The sequence below is a fragment of the Marmota flaviventris genome, chromosome 13 (assembly GCF_047511675.1).
Source record: "Marmota flaviventris isolate mMarFla1 chromosome 13, mMarFla1.hap1, whole genome shotgun sequence".
Lineage (NCBI taxonomy): Eukaryota > Metazoa > Chordata > Mammalia > Rodentia > Sciuridae > Marmota > Marmota flaviventris.
Window position 1 is genome coordinate 18770349 of NC_092510.1, and position 27689 is coordinate 18798037.

Consider the following 27689-nt stretch of genomic DNA (forward strand, 5'->3'; position numbering starts at 1 on the left):
AAACCATGTAATATTTCAATACATGTGTACATTGTATAATGTTTAAGTCAGGATAACCATATGTCTGTACCCAGTTATTTATCAGCTATGCCTATTTGTTTATTTGTTAATGCCTTCACTGTACAATGGCAGATTTGAATAGAAGCAGTGGAAATGCATTTGATATCTAGGTATTGATTTTATATCCTGCTACTTTGCTGAATTCATTTATTAGTTCTAGAAGTTTTTTGGTGGAGTTTTTCAGACCCTGTAAGTATAGAATCATGTCATTGGCAAATAATGATAGTTGAGTTCTTCTTTTCTTCTTTTCCTATCTGTATCCCTTCAACAACTTTTTTTTTTCTTTGCTGACTACAGAGACTTTTAAAAACTAATGTAGGAATATAACCACGTATCACAGATCTGAAATAAACTAGCTTCTTACCACAACTACCTTGTAAACACACTGCAATCTTTCTTCTCTCCAAAATGACCCTGATATCACATGAAAACAGTTAGTGGGGGAACCAGAAACCTAGATTTATAAACAAAACTATAAACAAAAGGAAAAATAGTAATTCAGTGGTTTGATAAAAGCAGGGAATTCAGTGCCCTTCACTGTGCTGCTTTGTTCTTACTCTTGCTCTTTTTGTCTGTCTCCTTCAGCCCATCCGTGTTGTGTTAGCTCTCAATAGGTTTGAATAAGCTATCTGAAACTTATTCACTTCTTTTGGAGCTCACCACTGTGCTGATCTTCTTTTTTCCATCCATTGCTCTCAACAGATACATATTGTCTGAGGGATCAATGCCCTCCACAGAACCCTTCCTCTGTGCAGGTTTAATTAAGCCATCATACTTCTTCAAGGTGATGTACAGGCTGCCTGACAACCAACACTTCGGGAAGAGCCTGGTCATCTCTATCAGGAACTACTTGCACTCCAGGAGTACCACCTTGCTGCTCTGTGGGACCCTCCTCATCAACCAAAGTCCCCTCCCTTAAATTTCTTTCCTCTGTCTAATTGCCCTGGCTAGATTTCAAGGGCTATGTTAAAAGAAGTGGTGAAAGAGAGAATCCCTGTTTTATTCCAGTTTTTAGAGCGAATGCTTTCAATTTTTCTCCATTTAGAAAGATGTTGGCCTTGGGCTTAGCATAGATAGTTTTCAGAATGTTTAGATATGTTCCTATTACCCCTGTCTTTTCTAGTGTTTTGAACATGAAGGGGTGCTGTATTGTATTGAGATGATCATATGATTCTTATCTTGATGTGATGCATTACATTTATTGATTTCTGTATGTTGAACCAACCTTGCATCCCTGGGATGAACCCCCTTTGTTTAGGGTGCACTATCTTTTTAATATGTTTTTGTATGTGATTTGCCAGAATTTTATTGAGAAGTTTTGTATCTATGTTCATTAGAGATATGGGTCTGAAGTTTTCTTTCTGTGATGTGTCTTTGCCTGGTTTTGGAATCAGGGTGATGTTGGCCTCATAGAATAAGTTTGGAAGTGTCCCCTCTTTTTCTATTTCATGAAATAATTTGAGGAGTACTGGTATTAGTTCTTCTTTGAAGGTCTTATAGAACTCAGCTGTTTATCCATCTGGTCCTGGACTTTTCTTGGTTGGTGGGCTTCTGATGGCATCTTCTATTTCATTGCTTGAAATTGATCTGTTTAAATTGTGTATATCATCCTGATTCTGTCTGGGTGAATCACATGATTCTAGAAATTTGTCGATGTCTTTGATATTTTCAATTTTATTGGAGTACAAATTTTCAAAATAATTTCTAATTATCTTCTGTATTTCTGTAGTGTCTGTCATGATATTTCCTTTTTCATTATGGATTTTAGTAATTTGAGTTTTCGCCTTCTCTTCATTAGCATGGATAAGGGTTTATCAGTTTTATTTATTTTTTCGAAGAACCAACTTTTTGTTTTGTCAGTGTTTTTAGTTGTTACTTTTGTTTCCATTTCATTGATTTCAGCTCTTATTTTAATCATTTCCTGTCTTCTGCTTTTGGTGTTGATTTGTTCTTCTTTTTCTAGGACTTTTGAGATGTAATGTTAGGTCATTTATTTGTTGATTTTTTTCTTCTTTTAAGGAATGAACTTCATGTAATGAACTTTCCTTTTAGTATTGCTTTCATAGTGTCCCAGAGATTTTGATATGTTGTATCAGTGTTCTCATTTACCTCTAAGATTTTTTAAATCTCCTTTTTGATGTTTTCTGCAATTTATTGTTCATTCATTAGCATAATATTTAGTCTACAGGTGTTGGAGTAACTTCTAATTTTCAATTTATCATTGATTTTTAATTTCATTCCACTGGTAGAATGCAAGGTAGTATCTCTACTTTTTTTGTGTTTGCTAAGAGTTGCTTTGTGAGATAATATACGGTCTGTTTTAGAGACGAATTCATGTGCTGCTGAGAAGTGTATTCACTCATTGGAAGGAATAATCTATATGTATTTGTTAAGTCTAAGTTATTGATTGTATTGAGTTCTATAGTTTCTTTGTTTAGCATTTGGAAGAGCTATCTAGTGGTGAAAGAGATGTTTTAAAGTCACCTAGTATTATTGGGTTGTGGTCTCTTTGACTCTTTAAATTGAGAAGAGTTTGTTTGATGAACATAGATGCTCCATTGTTTGGGGCATATATATTTAAAGCCTGCAGTATTTATAGTTTAGCCCTTTGCAAAGTAAAATGTGTACCTTTCTTCTAAAGTTTCAAGTAATTTCAGCTTGAATTTATGACAGATTATTTTTTTACTTGTTGATAGTGAGATATTTTATAAACTAGGCAGTGTTTGAACTATTTTGAAAAGCAGTGGTTTTATACCTTTGTGGCCTACAATCTGTAATTCAAATGGAATACTTTGGAGACTGACACATAAAACATATTAAAAAGTTCAAAAGAATGAATTCGGCTTTGTGACGGATACAGTATAGACAATGGAATTCGGACCTAGGAGATTTAAGATTTTTTAGTGTCATTGTGAGGAAATAAAAGAATAAGAATAATATACATTTATTTATTTAATTTTATTTGTTTTTTTTTCCCCCTTGAAATGGGTCTTTCTATGACGTCCAGACAAATTAGCTTGAACTTGTGGACTCAACACCCTCCTGCCTCAGCCATCTGAGAGGCCGGGACTACAAGTGTGTGTTCCACCATGCCTGGCTTACTTACTGTGTTTAAAAGTTGTCTTTTTTTTTTTTTTTTTTTTTTTTTTTTTTGTAGCTATAGACGGGCAGAATGCCTTTATTTTATGTTTATGTGGTGCTAAAGATCAAACCCAGTGCCTCACACATGCTAGGGAAGTGCTCTGCCACTAAAAAAATCCCTGAAAAAATTTTTTTACCAAATGTTTTTGAAGCAAATTGTTTATTTCATGGTAATAATACTTTGGAGATTGCCAGGGCTTATGTTTATATGTCTATATTATTTATGAAGAAATTGAGACTAAAATTAAGGAAAAAGTTTTTTTATTACTAAGATTTGGGGGCTAAAATGAAGACCTCGGCTTTCTGATTAAACTCACTAAATTTCCATGAAGCAAATGGATTTTAGGAGGTTCATGGTTAGATTTAGCCATGCTATTCTCTTTTATTCCAAGCTTTGATCCAGATTGCTCTGCTTTTATATATTCCAAGTATTATATTTATAAGTAAAAATTCTTTTGAATATCAATGGAAAAATAATTCTCTTAAATCACTTTTCTCAATGAAGATTTTGTTTGTAACTTTGGTCACTATTAATACATATGCCATGAAGCCGTGATGATTTGAATATAGGAAGCACTTGCTTGAACAACTATGAATAAGTAATTCAGAGGACCTGGAAAAGTCAGTGAAACTAGTAGCCTAAGTCATCTAAGGAGAAATTGAGACACTGTGGGTTCTCAGTGTGATTCTCATCTTGGCTCTACAAGTGGGCTGTGGGTTGGAAGCCACTGCTTAAACAGGAACTTGTGATGATAGGCTGCTTCAAAGAGATATATAGAAATGGGAAGAGACATCAAGTTCACTTCTAGTGTAGAAAATAAATATAAAATAGTTGTGTAGCATATGTGAAGATAACATCTGCACAGTAGCTTAAAAGAGCCCACAGAGATATCTATTTATCATTGTACCATTTGTCCAGTATCTTCTAGTTCTTGGTTTGCCAAATAATTGCAAATGGTGCAGTTCATCTACACCAAAAAGACTAGGGAAAAGGTTAGGGATGGATGAGTACCTCTGAGAACCTGGAGGGAATAATACCTCATTCAGTCTAGTAGAAAGATACCTAGGGCCGCACACTGTAGAATCTACTTATTTTAAAGTAAATTAAATAAATTCAAACATGTTTTTGGGTTCCTGAAAGAATTATGGTCCCTAATATCTAATGGGTAAGTTGGTGCTATTTCTAGTCATTTGTTTGAATGAACATCTTTAGTATCTTAAGTCAATTGAAAAGTCCATATTCAAAAAGCATATACTTCATTTGTGGAACCTTCCATTTTGTGAAAATATTTTTAATTAAAACTTATATATATTTACATCAATTTGTCATTCAAATTGCTCATGGTTTATCTAGTAGTTGTTTCTATGCTCCTAAATATAGATAGTCATTTACACTTACGGCAGTGAGATCAAACTAATTTAAAAAATTGGAAAGTAAGGAGAATTCTGATAACTTGAGGTTTTCTTATTTTTCTATTCTTATTTTAACTTGAATAAAAATAGGCAAACATACTCTAACAAGAAAATAATGTTAAAGGTAATAAGGCATCCATTTATCGATAATATGTTTCTTATGCTGTTTTGTTTATGAAAAAGGCAAATAAGTATGGGAGGATACTTTAAAAATCAATTTTAAATAATTTTGCTATACTTCAGAAACTATAAAACTCATGATAATGCTTTCCATCATCATTATAAGATCTAAGATATTTTACCAAGATCATTTAGCACTATGTACAAATTGAACCTCAGGCTCATAAAATGTACACATTGGGCATGAAGAGACAAGTGAAATATAAATTGAGACTGAGAGAAAACAAGAAAAGTTTAAATTAATATGGGGAAGAACTTCTGTTACTGACCTTGGTGGAATAACTGGTAATGGGTTAATTCTCCTGCCACAAACAATTAATAAAATTGACAAAATATTTGAGGCAACTGTCTTTAGGAATTGGACAATAGGCAGTGCAAGAAGCCATTTATAAGAAGAACCCCACTTGTTCTCCGCCTGCGACTAAGGGCAGTTTCCTGTATTGTGACAAGGACCTGAAGTATAAGCAGAAATAATGACACCTTTCGACTGAGAAGGCAAAAATCAGAGTTTGGGGTTATTGAGGCATCGGATATCTGGAGTAAGGCATGAGAAAAGAGAGGGTGGGGGTTCAGAATTTAAAGTTGGGTTCCCCTTGAGTCCTTTAATGAAGGATTGTGTAGATAGGTTCCAAATGAGACTGTGTGAGCTTGCCAGAGAGTGTCTACTAGTGATTTGATCATGTCTGTGTTAAAGGTTTCCAGTAGACATTGGAACTCTGTCCCAAACAAAGTACAGAGATGTTATGATCCTGCTAGCTGACCAGTTGAGAATCAGGAAAGTCCCTAGTTTAAGAGTAAGGACCTCTGCCTTAGTAAATTTTAATGCTGTTACAAAATACTTGGGACTGAGTAATTCTTAAGAAATGGGATTTTATTTTCCCACACTTCTGTAAACTAAGAAGTTGAAGACCAAGGCACCAGAGGTTTAGTTTCCTGGTGAGGGCTGCTCCTACTTCCAAGATGGCACCTTCAATTCTTTGGCCTCCAGAGGGGAGGATGCTGTGTCCTTACAGCAAAAGTTGTCGAAAGGTGGAAGCGCTAGAGAGCTGAATTTTGTGTAGTTCTTAATCACAACCATGAGGAGATTCCTCATGACCTAGTTACCTCTTAAAATCCTCACCTCTTAATATCATCACTGATATTAATACTAAATTTTGGAGTGGACCCATGCAAATCATAGCAGCATCCCAGAGTAAGGCTTAATAAGATTAAAACTGGATAGAACTCTGCAATAAACAGGAGGCAGAAATTTAATACTGCCAAACTGGAGGAGTTTGTAAGAAATACCTTGGGCCTTTCAAAACATCCGTAACTCAAAAGTGTACAGCCAATTGTACTGCTTGAGAATAAGAGTCACTTACCAGTCTTCATAGGATCATAGCACAGAACCAAGATTTCTTCATTTTTTAAAATTATAATGTTCCATATATAATAAAAAATTACTAGACCTGTAAAAGAACCAATAAAAAATGGAACCTGTAGTTGAGAGGAAATGAAGTCAACAGAAACAGATTTTGAGATAACCTGGATGTTGATCTTCAGAGGCTTATGTATTATACAAGGACTGAAACACAAAAATAAGCCAAGCAAGCAGAGTGAAAAATCTGTGATCTTCATCAGTGAACAGGTTGAGTATTTTGGCTGAGAAATGGAAACTATAAAGAAAGCTAAATGGAAATTTATACCTGGGGAGAACAATAATTATAATTAAAATTTTATTGGTTTTACCATCTCTAATAAAATGTTTTAAAGAAGCAATGAATGTGATGTACATCAATAAAATTTACTCAGTCTGAAGAACCTAGAGAAAAAAGGTTGAAGAAAAATGAGCAAAAATCCAGAGAACTACTGACCTAGCATATGTATAATTGGAGTTACAGCAGGAGAATATCATGAGAATGGAGCATAATATTTAAGGAAAAATGGTTGAAATTTTTTGATTAAGAAAACATCAGTTTATACCCTCCAAGAAGCTTAGCAAGCTCTAGACATTTTAAATAGACTATAATGTGGCAAGTTAAACTGTTAAAATATCTAAAAGTCATTCTGGTGGTGATGAAATTGTCAAGGTACTTAAAGTAGCCCATTATTTAAGAAGGCATTAACTTTGTCTCACATAGGGAAGGTAGGCCTCTTATATTTAAAAATATTGGATCATAAGGTCTTTCTGCCTGTGTGGGCCCATTTAAAAATAATTTTATGTTTCAGAATATAAAAGCAATACAGGTTCATTGAAGATATTCATAGTCATATAAATATAAAATAAAATTGCTTTGGCCCTTTTATCCTGCCATGTTTCTATTTTTTTGTTTGATTACTTTTGATAAGCAGTATGGAATCTTCTAAAAGAACACAAAACTGTCTCACTAACTTCTGTTACTTTCTAAAATAAGCCTTATACTCTGATTCTACCTAAATTTTTTATCTTAATTTGGGACTGATATTGTCGCTTTGTGACTAAAGCTCACCATAAATTCACCTTAAATATAATATGTATGTGTGTATACATTTATTTAAAAGATAGACCAATTATAGATGAGAACTCATTCATAGAACTGAAGAACATAAACATTGCTTATTTTTTATTTCCTTATTAAGAAACTTGGATATATAATTTCGTTTTTAATTAATAAGACCCTCAATCATGTATTATACTTATCATTCTTTCTCCCCATGTTTGAGATGGTATTGCCCTACTAAAAAAAAATTCCATAGACCTTGTGGATATTTGAGATTTTTCTCTTACTTAAATAGTATTTAGAAAAATGAAATTGAAGTAATTTTGTATCTGAAGTCCACCAAAGACAGCTTCCTATTTCTTTTTATTCAGAGATTTTTATCAGAGGAATGTAGACTGGAATCTGCAATGGTTCTCAAAATCTCAGAGTGGTAAGTGAGACCAATTAAGTCTTTTCTTACCAGTATTTAATTTTTTTTCTCTGTAGTTTTTAACTGAAATATTTCATATGACAAGCCAAATTAATTCTTGGTTTCTTGACTTTTAATGACAGCCTTCTTTTAGTTGTTTTGCCATCGATAACTTTAGTTTGGTTGCTAGAAATTCTGTATTTTGTATCCTCAGGGTTTTTATTTATTTGGGACCTGGAATGAGGTCTAAGAATAGTGGGAGTCTTTGAGGCTGCCATCATGTTCTCTATACTTGTGTCATCTTTGTGGAGCTGACCACCCTGAATCCTGGAGTTGATTTCTCTTTGACCAGCCCCTGGTTGATTGTGGTAGTCTGAGAATAGAGGTGGCATTTAACTGTTTTCACCTCACCAATTCAAGAATTGTTTGCTGAACCCATTAAATCTGGCATGGATATTGATTAGGTGGTTGAAATGAATCTAAAAACATTTAAAAATTTTAAATGCTTATAAGAATTAGCCATGCTGGAGCTACAGCATGGTGATTGAGAGCTTATTGAGCATGAACAAGGCCCTGAGTATTTGATCCCCAACTCTGGGGTGGGGGAAGAAAAGAAAAAAGAGAGCGAGAGAGCAAGGGGGTAGGGGGAGAGAGAGAGAGAAGGGAAAGAGGTAAGAAGGGAGGAAGGAAGGAAGAAAAATCCGCATAGAGAAATGAAAGATGCTCAATGAATGGGGACTTAGATTATTATGTCATTAACACCAGAATTACTTTTAATTTGTAGCTTTAGCTATAAATTTCAAAACCGGTTTTGAGTATTATTGACATATATTTTAGTCTGTCTTCCTTTCTGTAATTTTTATTGCAAATAATAAAAAGATAAAAAACTGACTCATAAACTTAAGCTACTAATGAATATATTAGCTCATGTAACTTCAAAGAACTACTTTGGAAATGATACAGCAATTCAGTGACTTCTGTTTTTTGTTTTGGCTTTCTGGTGTTGCTTTCATTCTGGTGCTCCTGATAAGGCTTTTACTAGCTCTTAACTATTATTATTTCCATGTTTACTTTCACTTAGAAAAAGAGTATTTGCCTCTGTATATTTAATAAATGTCCCAATATTTATTCTGGTTTGACCAGTGGAGATCATATTTCCATCTCAGTAGTGTTGTATCTGGTTTGTATGTTTCATTCCAGGAGACAATGATGAAGGTAACTTCTTTGGAACTTTTGGATCCCCAAATGAGTAATTGTCTTCTTGGAAAAGGAAAGTGGAGAATAAATGTGAAGGCAGGTGATTAACATGCATTACATAACCTTCATTCTTTACTTTCACCTGTCCCATACTTTATCATTAGTATCTACCTGATGATGTCTTAACTTTATTTTTTGTCATTCTTGCTACATATTAGGGACTCTCCCCAACCCAAACAAATAGAAAAACCACTATTGTCCAGGCCATTCATTTACCTTTATTAGAAACTTGCTTGCCACATTTTCTTTGTCAACAGTTTTCTTTTAGGCAATACTTGAAATTTTATCAGAAAGTAAATCATTCTAAAGTGTATTTTTTTTCCAATACGGAAGAATTTTACTATTAGCTGATTTATAATAAACAAGAACTCTGCCTCAGATGTATTAATGATGAACAGTTACGTTTTTAAAGGTGAAGCTCAATTTAATCAAAAACATTTTTTAAATACTGAAATATGAAGTGCATAGTACTAACAGCCACCATAAAGTTCAATACTTTGAGATAATGAAATTTTACTTCAAGTTATATAACAGGAGCAGAATTTACTGTAAAAGAGATTTTAGAGACCATTTAATTAATTATTCTAGTACCTTCTCTAGTAAGGCTGACAAAAGGAGTTCAACAGCAACAGCTCCATAACTACTTTATTAGAAAGCTCACATTCCATTTACTCCATTTACATGGGAGATGGTAAATATTCAACAAGTGTAATTTGAACCCTAAATAGAATAGCTTTGTCTTTTATATGTTGAGAATAAATTCTGTGTGTATGTAACTTTCACCCAGTAGAAGTATGTTTCTTTCCCTTGGAGGGGGATCTTTTCAGGCACGTGAAAGCAATGATGTCTCTTTTATCTTCTTGTCATCAGTCCAAATATATAAGCATTTCTCCTATATGATTTTATTGCCAATTACAATCAAATAACTGTTCAATTTACCCTCCTAATTTTCTTTAATTTTTCCAGGGCCTTACACATGCTAGGCAAGTGCTCTACTCCCTGAGCTACACCCTCGGCCCTAGTTTCCTTTATAATGTTCATAAAGGTAAACACCATACCCTTAACATGATATAAGCGCTGCAGGAAGTATAGTGTATATACTGTTTTCTTTGTTCTAAATGTATTACTTTCAAATGTTTTTTAAAAATAATTTTAGTTAAAGTGTACATGCTATAAAATATGCTGTACATAAGATACACCCTTTTTAAGGTGTCCAGTTCAGTTTTTAAAATTTCTATTTATGTAATTACCACCACAATAAAGACAGAATATTTTTATACTCACTGAAGCTAACTTGTGCCTCTACTTAACATCATATCCACTTCTGATCTCCAGCCCCAGGCAAACACTCATCTGCTTTCTGTCTCTGTAGATGAGATTTTTGTTTTCTAGAATTTATATAAGTGGAGTCAGACATACCTTGGAGATACTATGGGTTTGATTCCAGTCCACCACATTAAAGCAAATACTGTAATAAAGTGAGTTATATGAACCATTTGGTTTCCCAATGCACATGAAAGTTGTGTTTACATTATAGTCTTTTAAGCATGCTGTAGTATTAGATCTAAAAAATTTACATACCTTAATTTAAAAATACTATATTGTTAAAAAATTCTATCATCAGAACTGTTAGACAAACAACTTCTTCTATAAAGTGTTGCCACAAACCTTTAATATGTAAAAAGCACTTTATCTGTGAAGCATGATACATCATGGCACAATAAAATGAGATATGCTCTTTTGGTCTTTTTTTTTTTTGCTCATCATAATGTTGTCAAAATTCATCCATATTGTGTATGTATGAATAGTTATTTTTTTAATTGGTGATTAGAATTCCTTCTCACCAGTGTTTTCTTTTATCCAGTTTTTACCTTTTATGAACAAAATGCTATGAAGGTTTGTTTCCAAGTCTTTGTTCAGACAATGTTTTCATTTATTCTTGGATAAACAAACATGTAGGAGTGAAAATGCTGGGTTGTATGCTTAAATATGTTTACCTTCAGAAGTAACTTCAGAATTAACTTCAAAAGTGGCTTTCTGAAGTGGTTATACCATTTTCCATTCTTGCGTCAGTGTGTGGAGAGCTTCAGTTCCTTCATAGCCGCTCAATAGAATTATTAGCATTTTTATTCATTGTGTTACATGGATGTTAGAAAAATAGTCTGTATTCATTCAGAGATTCCATTTAGTCTGACTAGACAATAATATAGTCCTGCAATAAGGACATAATGTCTCTTTTCATCTTTTATCTTCCCAGGGTTGACAATTTTCAGTTTTCTATTTTATTTTTCTAAGAAAAATACTACTATTTTTTGTGTGTGTGTGTGTTTAAATATAGCTCAATTGTAATTGTCCATTGAGGCATATAGGAATTACATTCTGAAGTCACATTTCTGAAAGACATTTCTCCTCTTACAACCATTTTTATAAAAAAAAACTATTGACCCCCCGACATTTCTTATTTATAGCAGGTACTTTACACACAACAGAGCAGATATTTTTTAGTCATTGTCTCTTTTTTTGAATAATATTTCTTCACTGTACAAAATGCATTACTTACCTTCTAAGCAAATAACAAAAACTAGTCAGAATTGTGAAATAATGAATCTGACAATATAGAGAATTCTTAACTAACATAATGATGCAAGTTGTTGAATTTGATCTATAAATCATTTGAGAATCAATTTTTATTCCCTGTAGACTGAAAGAGTGGAGAAAGGATGCTTCTGATAAGGCAGAGTGTTTTTCCATCACTGTCTAGCAATTAAAAACCTTTCTATTTTAAACTCAAAATTCTGTATGGTTGGGAAGCTCCACGCCATGCCAGGACAGAATTGCCTTAGCATTTCTGCTATTGAGTTTAGGTCTCCACTTTTAAGGTATACACGTGCATGTACTTCATTATCACTGACAACAACAAGAACACACAGCCCAAGTAGATTTCAGTATCAGTTTGGCAACACAGGGAAAAGCCAAGGTTGATTTTTACATGTGCTGTGATCGTTTTACTACACATTTTTCATTTGGGTTAGATTTTGTGAATTAAGTTTTGTTCCCAACCTCCTGTCTTCTCATTTCTATAGCAGCTCTTTCACTCCTTAGGTACTTTTTCTACTCAACAGAACAAATCAGGTCTCCTTTTAAAAAATGCTTCCTGATCTCTGCCCCCCTTCCCTGCCTCTTCCGAAAAGTTTCTTTCATGCTGATGGCTTTCAGAAAAATATTTACAGAAGCACACTCTTTGACTTTACTATGAGGGTTTTCTATCAACAGGACTATACATCCTATTGATGGACTAATGCTGTGTGCTGGAAATCTGGAAAACAGGACTACTTGTATCATAGGGTTAATGGGATGATAGTGAATTCATATAGATAAAAATACTTTATATTTGTTGGATTCAGTTTTGATCCAGGGATATTCTTTGGTTATGCAGAACAGGATCTGAATGATTTAAAAGGACAAAATGTTTTTTGACTTCTCAGGTCATCTGAAGATAAGATGTAATTAAAGGAGGTAAAGAAGTAAAAGAAGGAATGGGATTAGTAAAGGCAGTTATAGAAGAGTATATAGTTTATAGAAGTAATTACTGACTTTGATATGAAAACTGCTTCCTCTTTTATATGGGATATAACAGGGTAGCTGAAGGGCTAAATTTAGTTTCTGCTGTTAGATTTGAGGAAGATAGAAGTTAAGTTCCTGCTCAACTAGTTGTTAAAGTGACCTCTGTCAAGTCTCCCAACCTTTTTTAATCTCTGCCTGCAACAGAGTAAGAATAAAAATACTGTTGCTATCAATATTGAAATAATTTTATGTGAAGATACTTTGTAAATGGTAAACCTCTAGCTAAATATATGGTGATGACAATATTCCTGACCTCACTCTTCAAAGCCACCTATGCATTTCGTTCTGGGCTTATGTTTTCATGTTTCGGTTGGCATGTAGACTCAGTTAATGACCCATTAGTACTCAAACCAAGTTTAAGTATTTTTCTGGGCTTGCTCCCTTCAGATGGTAAATGCTGCTGGTTGGTCTAGTTTATTGCAAAATCTTAGAAGACAGCATACACAATGAGAAGTTTGATTTTCTGCTGGTTCATTGGAGGATGGATGGTGGCTGAGAGGCAGCACAGAGGAACAAGTGGTGCTAGGGGTTCTTTCATGCTTTCTGTCTTTGTCTAACTAATCTGTTTCATTGCCTTCATGTGCCACAATCACAGACCTCCTCATAATTTTGAGTATTGTATGAAGAGAAGAGAAAGGTTGTTTTACAAATAGATAAATTATGGATGAAATTTCAGTTATAGTATTAAAGGTGTAGTAAATCTAATCACCTACTTAGTTCTTACACAGTAGCTTAAAGTAAGACAGGCTTATTCTATTTTGTCGTATTGATTAAGGCACATCCTCATTCAGAACGGCTAAGGAGGCTTCTAGCCTCAGTGTCAAAAAGAACATGGATTACAAATAGTAGTTTTCATTAAAATGTGAAATTTTGAGATACTTTGTAAAACTATACTTGTTTTTCTTATTCTTTCAAACATACAAGAAACTTATAAGACTTTTAATTAAAGAAAAAACAAGAAACTTGTACTTTTGATACTTGGAAGAAATTTTAAAGTATAATTATATCAATTTGGTATTCTTTACAATTTGATAGTACAGCATCTATTTTTGTGCTTTTAGTAATGTATGCAGTGTTGAAAGCATTGAAGTTGCATAAACTAAAAAATATGTGAAATGCGTTCTACATTTATTCTGTTGTTTTCTTATACCAAATGGAAATTTTTCTAGTGCTATATTGCTGGATGTTGCCTTTTAGTCATTTAAAAACAAATTTAGAAATAAATGTTATGTTTTTTTAAGACACAATATTTAAATTCATAATTCTGGTTGAATGGAGCTCATAATCAGGAATAATTGAAGGCAACAGAACAACACTAACATGTAACTTCCATATCATCTGAAATATAATATTATTAATTTTGTTGGTTGATCCCAAAACACTTTATGTAATTTTTCATAGGATCATTATTTCTTGCTTTGAAAAGAAATTGCCTTAGCTTTGTTTTGACATTAACTTTGAAATAACTTAAATAACTTGTAAACTTTTTATAACACTTGTGAGTTGGAAGCAACTCCTTCTTCTGTGATGGTATCCCATTTTAATTTATGTCATCTAATTAAAAAATTCATGTTGATGTCTTATCTACTAAACTTCAGCAATTATAAATTGATGCTGTGTAATAGTTGTTAATTTTTGAGTTTTTTGATGCATCAGATATAGTTGTAAGCCTACAAAAGGCAGTAGCTTGTATAATCCTAATCACTCTAGCAGGCAGGAACTATTTATTATCATTTTACAGTTATTTTTATTTTGCACTTGAGAAAACTAAGGAATCCAAATACTTTTCTAGTATCACGGCTACTAGTTGTGGTAAAGTCAGGGCATAAGTCAGGCAATATAGATGGAGAATTTAGCACTTTTAACCATTATGCTGTTGTGTGTAACCATGGAAAACTTAGTTTCAAAGCACAGAATGCCCACATTAACCATATAGAAGATGAAGAAATTTGTATATCTGTTTTGTAAAACACGTTATATACTTTTATTAGGTGAAAATATGCATTTAAGGAACTCAGATATTTATATTATATAGCTATTAACAGAGACTGCTCATTTAAATAAAATTCACTATTGATTCCTATTAAGCAAGTCATATGTTCTTCCTGAAATTATTTCTTCTGTAAATTCCATGTGTTTACAGATTTTCGAAATATTTCTAGAATTCTTCTAGTTCTAATATTTTATGAATTTATAATTCTCTTTTAATCTTAATTCCTGATTTTAGTGACATAAAATAGATCAAATAATTTAATCCTTTTTTCTGAACTCATGTTTATGGAGAGGGTTCTGCTTCTTACAATTTATAGTATTTAGCTGAGTGCAGTAGTGCAGGCTTATAATCCCAAAGGCTCAGGAGGCTGAGGCAGGAGGATTGAAAGTTCAAAGTCAGTCTCAGCAATTTAGTGAGTCCCTAAGCAACTTAGCAAGACCTTGTCTCAAAATAAAGTATAAAAAAGGGTTTGGGATGTGGCTCAGTGGTTAAGTTCCTGTGAGTTCAGTTCCTGGTACCCGCCCCGCCCCAAATGTTGTCATTTTCATTCCACTCAAATAAAGTTTAATTTTCCTTTTTCTCTTTTAAAAAACAATTTTATTTCATAATATATATTCATTGTACAAAATAATGTTTTCCTTTGTGAAGTTTTTATATATGCATATAATGTACTTTGAACATACCCACCCTCCCTATTACTATGTCTTATCCCTTTTAACAACCCCTTCCCTGAGGTATCCCTTTCCCTTCTCTAATAGTCCTCCTCCTCTTATGTTGTCTTTTTATTTTTTCTAGATTCTGCATGTGGGAGAAAACATGTGACAGTTTTTTGTTTTTTTTTTAATTTGGCTTATTTTGCTTGACTTGATGATCTCCATTTTCATCATTTTCCTGTTTTTGTTTTATTTCTTCTTTGACCAATGAGTTAGAATTGTATCATTCAGTTTCCAAATATTTTGCGATTCTCTGTTACAGATTTCTTTCTTCTTCTTCTCCTTATTTTATTTTAACTTTTCCATTGTGGTGCTGGGGATCAATCAAACCTAGGGCCTTTCCTGGCAAATAAATGTTCTATCACTGAATTACATCTACAGTCCTGTTATTGATTTCTAATTTAATTCTGTTTTGATCAGACAACTTAATTTATAAGATTTAAATTCTTTGAAATTTATAAAGATTAGTTAGGCTATTGTTAAGACAATAAGAGTATGGTCTGTCTTGGTAAATGTTCTCTGTATAGCAGACAAGGGTATATATTTCTGCTATTGTTCGGTGGAGTGTCCTAAAAAAGTTAGATCAAATTGATTGATAGTTTGTTCAACTTTTTGTTTTTCTGTCTTTACTGATGTCTATTTGTTATATCAATTTGAAAGAAGTATTAAAATCTCCCTCTATGTAAGTTTATTTGAGTACCTTTCCTCTTTCAAATTAATCAGGTTTTGCTTTATGTATTTTGGAGTTCTCATAATAGGTGCATTTAAGGTTGAATTTGAGAGTGCTGCATTCTCTTGATGAAGTGATTCCTTTATCATATTATAATGACCCTCTTTGTTTTTTTTTTTTAAGGAGAGAGAGAGAATTTTTTTAATATTTATTTTTTAGTTTTCGGCAGACTCAACATCTTTGTATGTGGTGCTGAGGATCGAACCCAGGCTGCACGCATGCCAGGCGAGCGCGCTACCACTTGAGCCACATCCCCAGCCCACCCTCTTTATTTTTGATAATATTTTTTGCTTTAAAATCTGTTTTGTCTGATGTCAATATAGCATGGTTTGTATTTTCTATCACTTTAACCTATCTGTGTCATTTAAAGGGGATTTTTTGTGAGCAATATTTAATTTGGTCTTTTATTATGTGATTTGACGATCTGCCTTTTCATTTGTGTGTTTATATTTTATGTCATTAATATGGTTGGATTGGATTCCACTGTATTAGCACTTGGTTTTTGGTTGTCTTGTTTATTATTTTGTTCTTTTTTCCCTCTTATTTTCTTCTGGATTAGCTGAATAATTTTTATGATTTCATCTTATATCCTTTATTGGATTATTTCTCTACTTTTTTTATTTTTTAAGTGGTTACTATATGGTTTGCAATATATTTCTTTACAGAATACCTTCAAATAATTTACTATCTCATGTATAACATGAGAAAAGCCAGGTATTCTCAACAGGGGTTGGGACAATGGAATGTAGGACCATACTGGAATCATGTTGGGTATATGTACAGGAACTTAGAAAAATGCCTCACAGCACATTTTTCTAATGACTTCTGTTCCTCTCAGAGGAACACTTGTAACACCCTTTCTTTCTTTTGTTTTTTAATGAGAAAATTGAGTTCAGATTAAAGTGACTTTAGAAAATGACAGGAACAGGCCCAACATGGCATAATACAATAAATATGTATCTTAAAGTCAGTAGACCTGTATTCAATTCTAGCACTGTCACTTCCTGTATGTGACCTGGGACAAGTTATTTAACTACTTGAATTTTCATGTCTGAAATGGAGAGAATAATCACCTTACACAGGGTTGTTGTTCCATGTGCTCATATAGCATTGATTTCTATCTTGATTGTCAAAATCAAAGGGGATAGTATTGAAATACCTAGTTAAATCACTTGGTAGATTTAGGGCTTCAAAAATGTGTATCATGTAGAGCTTATGGAAGTTATTGACTGACTCCCAAGTAAGTGCTCTTATTTTAATTTCCTAGTAAATTACCTTTTGAACTTTAGTCCGCCCTTTACACCTTGAATAATTTTGTATGCATGTTAGGAATACAATTGTCAACACAGATGAGGTTACTATGAGTGAGTGTAATAATTAATCCAAATATGTTCAAAATTTGGGGGACATATGGCCAGTGAAGGAAGCCCCAGAAGGCTAGTGGATGAAACATTCAAGAACATTACCCCCCTTTCATTTTATGAATTATAGGGTATGAGTGTATTAATGTTGACATGGTATGAGAAGAACATCTTGTATCTCACTGAGTTATATTTACAAAGAGGCAGTTCATATTAAGAGATTAGAATTCAGGTGAATGAGAAAGCCGGAACAATAAATCAGAAAGTCATCAAAATATACAAGTGAAAGTTGAAACTTCAAAATATTAGTCCCGGGATAGTGTGTGCAGAGAAGAACACAGAAAGAAAAGGATGAATCTTATGGAGAAATAGTCCTTGCTTTGGGGAAGAGGAGATAGCCAAAGAAGTTAATGCTTTTCTCATCTTGGGAGCATTTCCAGCTTCTAATGGCAATGTCCTGAATTCAGTGAATGGATATTTATTTATAATGATTATAGATTTTAGTATATGAAAGTGTTAATGGACCTATTAAAAATGCCACTGGTATCTAATGCAAAGTTCTTTTTTGATAGATACAGCAAGTAATTCTTCGCTTTTATTTTATTTTTTTGACATTCTTTCAGTTTAATCTTCAATAAGAGTAAAGTTATCATTTGTTGGGCATTTATTATATTACACAAATCACCAAAACCATTAAGTTTTTTAAAATATTGAGGTATAGAACTGAATCCCACTATATAAGCAAAGTATTTTAAACAGTTTAATTGAGGTAAAACCAACATATGACAAATTGCAAATACTTAATTTGAGAAGTTTTAACATGTATAGATTCTCATGAAACTGTCACCACAATCAAGATAATAAACATATTTCTCTCCCCTAAATCTTCTCAGATCCTTTTGTAATACATCCCTCCTTATCTCCCACCTCTATGCAGACAATCCATGATCTGCTTTATGAAGTTACAGATTAATTTTATTATTCTAGAATATCATGTAAATTGAATCATAAACTATGTATGGATAATGAAAATTAAAGGGAAATATGTGGTGATTTTAAGTTCTTACTTTGTAAGACTATGATTTTACTCTAATTTTTTTTTAGTTGTAGATGGACGCAATACCTTTATTTTATTTATTTTTATGAGGTACTGAGGATGGAACCCAGTGTCTCAGTCGTGCCAGGCAAGCGCTCTACCACGAAGCCTCAACCCAAGCCCCATGATTTTATTCATAAGTGCAATTCTCATAAATGTCAAAAAATTTCAAATATGATATTCAGTCTTTGTTAATGTATGTATATTTTTGTTATGTCCAAGAATAGACATTTTATAGTTAGATGTAGCTCCCTTTGTGTCCTGGTGCAGTCTTTTACCAGCTGTGATACTTTGTGGGAAATTATTCTTTCCAGAATTTCCAGAAATTCTTTCTGGAGCTCAGTGTCCATTTCAATAAAGTAGAAAACAGCACAAGATTTTTAATATTGGTGTAATAATTAAGTTTAGTGTTGGTTATGTGGTAGGTGATCAATAAATGTTAGGTTTGTTTTATGCACACTAGGCAAGCACTTTACCACTGAGCTCCATCCCCAGCCCTTTTCATTTTATTTTGAAACAGGGTTTTTGCTAAGTTGCTAGATCATCCTGCCTTCACCTCCTGAAACCCTGGAATTACAGTGTGGCCACCACACTAGGCTTTTTATGTTGTTGTGGTTAATTTGATATAACTGAAGGAGTACAAAGAAGACAACCCTAAATTATTGGGTCAATCTTGTAGGTGTCAAGAACCATCTTATAATTTTTCAGGTTATCTAGGGAGAGTGTGTCATTTTTTTTCTTTTCCTGATCTATTACATAGTATTCATCCTCCCACACTGAGATATATTAGATATATCATGCAAAAAAGCATAAAAGGGTTTTCACTTGCAGCCTTATTCACAGTTGCCAAGAGAACTGCTACTCTACAGAACTTAGCTTACATTTGTTCCAACTGTCTTGACTCTGTGAAGGTGTTAAAGCAGTGAACTGTTAGGTCAAATTCCACATTCAGCAAGCATTTGTTCCTTGTCTTCAAAGCAAGAAGAAAGGGAACAAGGATGAATTCTTCAAAGAAATTGTGTCTAGTATCTGTAGTAGTTTTAAGTATTTTTCTCTATGGAAGTTCTTTTATCTTCTTAAGTGAAACTGACATAAAAAAGAGTATAATCTGAATACTGAAGTCATGCCATTTAAAAATAAAATGAGAGTGTTCACTTTTGAGCACCTCAGACAAATCATGAATCATGATGGACATATCCTTAAAATATTAAACTTCCATAAAAATTAATTTCATTATTTATTTTTGGGAAGAAACATGAATCACCTCAATTACAAATTATGAATTACTATTGAGTCTTATTGGTAATATTTCACAAAACAATTTATTGAATATATTTAAATATTTCTACTTGGTGTACATTATGTTTTAAAAATGTTTTAATAACATTTTGATGGAAAATGAATCTGTTCTTAGATAATTTGGATTAAATGAGAAAATGTAATTGAAAAAAGTTAAAATGTTGTTATAAAATGGTAGGTTTTTGTCGAATTTTCTATATATTTTATAAGGAAAAGATTCTTTCTTTTTCTTGTTAAATTGAGAAAAATTGCATATATTTAAAGCCTGTGCCTAAAGTACTGTGATTTTTAGACTCATCAATATAACTTAAAATCTTATTTTTTAAAATTTACCCCATTCTTTATAGTTATTTGTTTTTATTTAACTACTATCAAAAGATAAGCACAGACTTTTCAACATTTGTAGTAAATACTAATCATTTTGGAAGAATGATTTTTTTTTTTCAGCAATTCTGCTAGCATTAATGGATTTAAAAAGTTAAGAGGTCTTCATTTTTTTTCCTGAATATTCAGATAATCATAAAGATCCTTTCTTTCCAAAGATAATTTGTAATAAGGCTGGTGTGGTTAAAAAGTGCACTGCTTCATTTTTTTTTTTTTTTTTAATTAGATGATTAAGCTTTTGCTGCAGACACATTGCATCTCCTGAAGCCACCTCAGGGATTTGTGGGTTTCACTGACTTATGTGGGTTTAGAGCAACAATTTTAGAAATGCCTGCTTTTACATAAGTTGGTAGAATTAATTAAAAAAACAAGACCCCATTATATGTTGTATGCAAGAGATGAACCTTACAGGCAAAGACCAACACAGGCTGTAAGTGCTAGGATTGAAATTGCTATACCATATGAATGGAGCCTGAAAACAAACAGGAATAGATACTCAGATTTCTGACAAAGCAGACTTCAAAGAAAAATTAATTAGAAAAGACAAAGAAGGTCACTTCATACTGGTAAAGGGAACAATCCAACAAGAATTTAAAATATTTATACTACAAAATTGGGTGCAACTTAATTATGTAAAAGAGATACTAATTAAATTGAAGCTTTAGATAGACCCCAGTTCAATAGTATTGAGTGAATGATTTCAACATACCTTTCTCACCATCAGATAGGTCATCCAAAAATAAACTTAGTGAAGACTCTTTGGACCTGAAAGTGCTAGGATTGAAATTGCTATACCATGTGAAAAAAATATTGTAAAGCAAATGAATCTAACAGATATTTATAGAATATTTTGTCCAACAAGAGCTGCATATACTTCCTTCTCCACAGCTCATGGAACCTTCTCCAAAATAGACCATATTTTAGGCCATAAGGCAACTCTTAGCAAATACAAAAAAAAAAATTGATATAATTTCTTGCATTTTTTAGTCATTTTTTTAGTTGTAGATCGATACAATATCTTTATTTATTTTTATGTGGTGAATTGAACCCAGTTCCTCATACATGCTAGGTGAGCTCTCTACCACTGAGCCATAAGCCCAGCCCCAATTTCTTGCATCTTATCAAATCATAATGGAATTAAATTAAAAATGAATACCAAGAAACCCTAAACTGTATGAGACATGGAGATTGAGCAATACACTTTGGAGTGATAAATGTGTGGTGGAAGAAATCAGAAGAGAAATTTAAAAACTCTTTGACTTAAATGAGAATAGTGATACAACATAACAGCTGGGATCCTATGAAGGAAGTTCTAAGAGGAAAGTTTATAGCTTTGATTGCCTATATTTTAAAAAAATCAGTAAGTCCCAAATAAACAACTTAATGGTATATCTCAAGGCCTTTGAAAATGACAAAACCAATTCCAATACCAGCATAAGCAAGAAAATAATTAAGATCAGCAGTGAAATTAATGAAATTGAGAATTTAAAAACAATATTACAAAGGATCAATGAAATAAAGAGTTGCTTCTTTGAAAAGATAAACAAGATTGATAAACTCTTAGCCAAGTTAACTGAAAGAAAAAGAATACTCAAATTAATATAATTAGATATGAAAAAGGAGAAATCACCACAGATAGCACAGAAATTCAGCAGACCACTAAGGACTATTTTAAAAATTTATACTCCAGTAAATTGGAAAATCTAGGGAAAATGGATACATTTCTAGAGACATACAACCTTTCAAAATTGAATTAAAAGGAAATAAAAAACTAAATAGACCAACAACTTGTAATGAAATAAAAGCAGTAATAAAATTTTTTTCAACAAGGAAAGCGCAGGACCACATGGATTCTCAGCTGAATTCTACCACCAATAAAGAAGAATTAATGCCAATATTCCTCAAATTATTCCGTGAAATAGAAGGGATGGAACACTTCCAAATTTATTCTATAATGCCAGTATCATACTCATACCAAAACCAGATAAGGACACATTACAGAAAGAAAACTAAAGACCAATATCTCTGATGAACTTAGATGTAAAATCCTTAAAATATTAACAAACATGTTCAATAGCAGAGTAAGAAGATTATAATCATGATTGAGTTGGTTTTATCCTAGAGATGCAAGGGTGGTTAAATATATGCAAATCAATAAATGTAATTCAACACATAAAGAGAATTAAGAACAAAAATCATTTAGTCCTCTCAATAGATAGAGAAGGCCTTCAACAAAATCCATCATCCATTTATGATTAAAATATTGAAGAAACTAAGTATAGAAGAAACTTACATCAATAGTATAAAGGCTATAAATGGAAAACCCAAATCTGACCTCATATTAAATGGGGAAAACTGAAAACATTTCCTTTAAAATTTGAAACAAGACAAGGATGTTCACTCTTACCACTCCTATTTAATATAGTGCTAGAAATTTTACCAGAGCAACTAGGAAAAAGAAGAAAATAAGAGGGATAAAAATAGAAAAGAAAGAAGTCAAATTATCACTGTTAGTGATTTGAATCCTATACTTAAAGGTCCAAAAAACTCCAAAGACTGCCAGAGCTAATAAATTTGGCAAAGTAGCAGATTACAAAATCAACATACAAAACTTAAAAAATTTTCCTATCTACCAACAATGAATCTGCTGAGAAAGAAACCAGAAAAGAATTCCATACACATACCCTAAACAAACAAACCTAGGAATAATTATAAGTCCTCTACAATGAAACTACAGAACGCTGAAGAAATAAATTGAAGAGAATTTCAGAAGATGGAAAGACCTCCCAATTTCATGTACAGGCAGAATCAATAATGGTAAAATGGCCATACTACCAGAAGCAATACACAGCTTCAATACAATTTCCATCAAAATCATAATGACATTCTGCACAGAACTAGAAAAAAACAGCCCTAAAATTCACTTGGAAGAAGAAAAAACTGAGAACATCCAAAGCATTGCTAAGCCAAAAAAGCAATGCTGGAGGCATCACAATACCTCCCTTCAAATTATACTAATGAGCTGTAGTAACAAAAACTGCATGGTATGACATAAAAAATGACACACAGACTGATGGTACAGAGTAGAAGACAGACAAACCAATCTATCTACAATCATCTGATCCTTGAATAAGTTGCCCAAAATGGACACTGGAGAAAAGACAGCTGCTATAACAAATGGTGCTGGGAAAAAAGGTTATCCATGTGTAGAAGAATGAAACTATATAGTTATCTCTTACCTTGCTCCCAAATCAACTCAAAGTGGATTAAAGACCTAGGAATTAGACCAGAAACTATGCAACTCCTGGAAGAAAATATCGGGACATGCTTCAGCATAGAGGCTCAGGCAATGAGTTTTCTCAATAGAAGCCCTGAAACTCGGGAAATAATACCAAGAGTTAATAAACGAGATGGCATAAAATTAAAAACAAAACAAAACAAACTTCTGCACAGAAAAGGAAATAAGAATGTCAAGAGAGAACCTGTGGAATGGGAGAAAGTCTTTGCTAGCTACTCTTCTGACAGAGGATTAATATCTAGAATATACAAAGAACTAAAAACACCAAAATAATCCCCCAATAACCTAATTAATTAAATAGGCAAATGTATTAAACAGACATCTCAAAAAAGAAAATGTCCCTTAAGTATATGAAAATGTTCACTATCATTAATAGTTAATGAAATGCAAATCAAAACTGAGATTTTTATCTCATGCCTGTCAGAATGGCAGTCATCAAAAATACAAACAATTATAAAGGTTGAAGAGGATAAGGATAAAAAGGGACACTTTAGTATTGTTGGTGGGATTGAAATTAATACAACCGCTATGGAAATCAGTATGGATATTCCTCAAAGACTAGGTATGGAAACACCATATTACCCAGCTATAAAACTGTTTGGTATTTATCTTAAAGAATTAGCTGGGGGTATAGCTCAGTTGGTAGAGTGCTTGCCTTGCATGCACAAGGCCCTGGGTTCAATCCCCAGCACACACACAAAAAAAGAATTAAAGTCTGCATACAGTGATACATGCATACCCAATTTATAGTGGCACAATTCACATTAGCCAATGTATGGAACCAGCCTATTTGCCCATCAATGCATAAGTGAATAAAGAAAATGTGGAGGCTGGGGTTGTTGCTCAGTAGTAGAGTGCTCACCTACTGTGCATGAGGCACTGGGTTCGATACTCAGCACCACGTTAAATGTAAAATAAAAAGATATTGTGTCCACCTAGAACTAAAAAATGAATATTAAAAAAAGAAAATGTGATATAAATACACAATGGAGTTTAATTTATGTCATTTATAGGAAAATTAATGGAACTTGAAACCATTATGTTAAGCGAAATAAGTCATGCTCAGAAGGTCAGGGGTCATATACTTTCTCTCATATGTGGAAGCTAGAGAGGAAAAAGGAAAGAAAGGTCTGTGGGGGTGGGGGGAAGGATCTCATGAGAAAGGGAGATCACTAGTAAAAAGGTACCAGGGTGTGGTAGGTTAGGATGGAGGGGAAAATACTGGAAGTGATATTGATCAAATTATGTTGTTACATTGTACGTATGTCCAAATATGTAACAACAAATCCCATCACTATGTACAACTATAATGTACCAATAAAAATGTATATAAAAACCAAATTATGATGTATCCACACAGTAAAAAGCCATGCAACTAAGAAAGAAAATGCCAGCTTCCCCTTTTGCATATTTTATGAACTTTTACTCAATTTATTTACATTAGGAAAATTATATTTTTGTTTAGAACACTCTGAAAAAGAAAAAGAACAAATGAATTAATAATTTCATAAAATTTTTTTTATTATGTTATTTTAGGCATTTCTTTTGTCTACTGCTAATTATTATTCCTACACTTAAAAAGAAAGAGTTACCTTAAAGAGCCAAATTCTGAAATTCATAATAATTCTAGTCAAGTGGTATGGTAGCACTTCATTATGGAGATTCATAGAGATTATGGTGAAAACCATGACTCAAGGTCATAAACCTTGAAGATTCTAATCTTAGCTTCTGTTAATCTACTTTTCCATAAAAGAGCTGCATTAAGTAATGTAATAAAACTTATTGTTGACCTTTCATGGTCTTATTGTAAAGAGGCTTTCTCATTTTAAAAGTACATGCCAGGATAAATATATACTGTTGTTCTGTTTTCACAATAAGCATTGTATTAGGACAGCAAATATTTCGGCCATGTCGCTTTTACACACACAGAACACTAATTTAGCTTTTTTGTTTGTTTCTTTACAGGATAAGAATGGTGTTACTGTGAGAGCCTATGTATAGTGTCAAAATCAGTTGTCAGGATGTGCAAAAATTTTTTTCAAAGCAGAAAGTAATTGATATAATTAAGCTTTGTGACTGTCCTGGCTTATGTATACAGAACAATTTGGAGGGGTTGTTGTCTAGCTAGTATTTACTTATGGGAAGTCCTTTTATTTGGAAGAGGTAGCAGAGAAATTATGGGGAAAAGCATGGAGGGACAGAAAGAATAGTTCATTAGCCCACATTGAAAAAAAAAATTCTGTTGCTGTCTTAATGATCAAATAATTTATTATTCAGTGTTGAGTAAATTTCATAAGGAAAGGGTTTGGATTTTTCACATGTAAATAATCTTTCAGTTGCATTTATAAAGCATAATTCTTGTAAATCTGGTGAGAAAAATGACTCCATGGAACCATGAAAAGTAATCAGTCCATATTTACATGTGATTTTTGAATGCAATGTTAGATTATTGTTATGATACAACAAGAAAATCATTTATATTACTTTATAGTAAGGACTACATAGAAAACAATTTTTGAGTTGGTTTTAATGGGAGGTTTTCTTCAAGTTTGCTTCATGTGTTGCATATTGCAGTGTTACTACTTTTATATAAATTAGATCTGGACAACTTTTAGGTTAGTAAAACTCAACAGAATGTATCAGGTGATTAAAGATGCAAGCAGCATGGTTGGTTTTGAAGTTACATTTATATCAAACAATTTGCAAATCTTAAAAGAGAATATGAACGTAAAATGTAAAGAAGTAATTGCAAAAAATTTTAACATGGATAAATAGAACAAGTTGTGGAAAGCTTGTAAACTTCCCATCTAAAACTGATTATCCTTATGAGCATTTCATGTTGACAGTGAAAAGTGCACCTTGTAAGATCTGCTACACAAACTATTACATTAAAAAGGTTTCTGTCTCACACCCTAAAATTACACTTATTTGCTGCAAGAGAAAATTCAAAATTTGTTCCCTGTTTATTTTGGTTGTGATTATTGTATGAATTTTGCCTTTTTCCCCTTCCTGGTAAACTAGGTATTAGTCTTTTGGGTTTCTTTATTTCAGTGAAACATAGTCAGGTTTTGTATTATAGGTTACCTCAAGAGATGATATAATAATAAAATTATGAGCCACAGGCTCAGATACTATAAAGAGTAATAAAATATTATACCTGGAATACCAAGATTATCTAAGTATCTGAGGAAGAAGAGAAGATGATGAAGAAGAAGAAAAGGAATAGCTTTGCAAGATCCTTCAGAATCCCTGTAGAATATAAAATACAGTGAACCATTTTTGTTGATATCGACACACACACAAACACACACACACACACACACACAGTTTGCCTCATTTGAAACTTGTTAAACACTCTGAAACAGTACCCTATTCATTTATGTGAGAAAGAAACTTGGAAACGTCTAAGAGACCCTCTTATTTTAGGATTACATTCTCCGTGTTATATGAGCATTTCTTTTATTGTGTAATAAGCACTTTGAGCTTCTGGCAGGCCTTCCTGCTTCTTTTTGAGTGCCTTCCTTCTTTGTTTTCTTATAAACCATAGTCTGTTAGAAAGAGCTTTTGACTGGGAATTAGAAGTACCGAGTTCTAATGCTAACTCTAATACTAACTAAAGGGTCCATTTGGAGTATTGATATTGGTCTCAGACTGTATGAAATGGAAGCATGAACTAGATGATCTCCGGAATATTTTTAACTGTGAAATGCTGTGATATTGAGAAGCAGGCAAATTATATGAAAACCAATTATCCTTCCCCATCAAAAGAAAATTTATTGGGGCTGGGGGTGTAGCTCAATGGTAGAACACTTGCCTAGTATAGGGAGACATTGGGTTTGATCCTGAGCACCACATTAAAAAAATAAAAGGCTAAAAAAATTTTCTGAGTGATCAGTTCACCAAATGGGTAATTTTAAATTCAGTTTGCTGACGTAAATTCATTAAATAGTCGTTTTGATAAATTTACCAAATACTTTGATTTATCCATTTGTCTTATGACTTGTTTTCCAAATTATTAATTGCTTAAGTTTGTATTTAATTATATATATAAGTTTATCACTAATCATGCTAGATAGAATAGTTGCAAAAGTCTTTGTAACTTTTGGTGAGGAGTATTATGTTTTAGTCTTTTTGTACAAAACAATTTCACCCCTGATATTTTATGATAGAATCATTTATCAGTTCAACTCAGTTGAATGCCAGATTTATCATTGATATTTATTTCCTGAATGTAGTGACAATGACCTTCAGTCATTTAAAACAGGAACAACG

The 27689-nt window shown here is 32.7% G+C and overlaps 1 protein-coding gene across 5 annotated transcripts in view; it reads left to right on the forward strand.

Annotated features, from left to right (window-relative positions):
• Positions 1 to 27689, forward strand: part of LOC139701552 (intermembrane lipid transfer protein VPS13A-like) — a 99412-nt gene that overhangs the window by 57470 nt on the left and 14253 nt on the right. Inside the window, exons 9-10 of one of the 5 annotated variants that reach the window (XM_071600496.1) lie at positions 7625 to 7683; positions 8863 to 10466. The exons of 1 other annotated variant lie outside the window; for it this stretch is intronic. In XM_071600496.1, coding sequence (XP_071456597.1) covers positions 7625 to 7647 — 23 coding nt within the window. In that variant the 3' untranslated portion in view covers positions 7648 to 7683; positions 8863 to 10466. Of the gene's footprint in view, positions 1 to 762; positions 1585 to 7624; positions 7684 to 8862; positions 10467 to 27689 lie in introns of those variants that run through there. 3 more of the 5 variants (XM_071600493.1, XM_071600492.1, XM_071600494.1) reach the window with 3 other exon arrangements.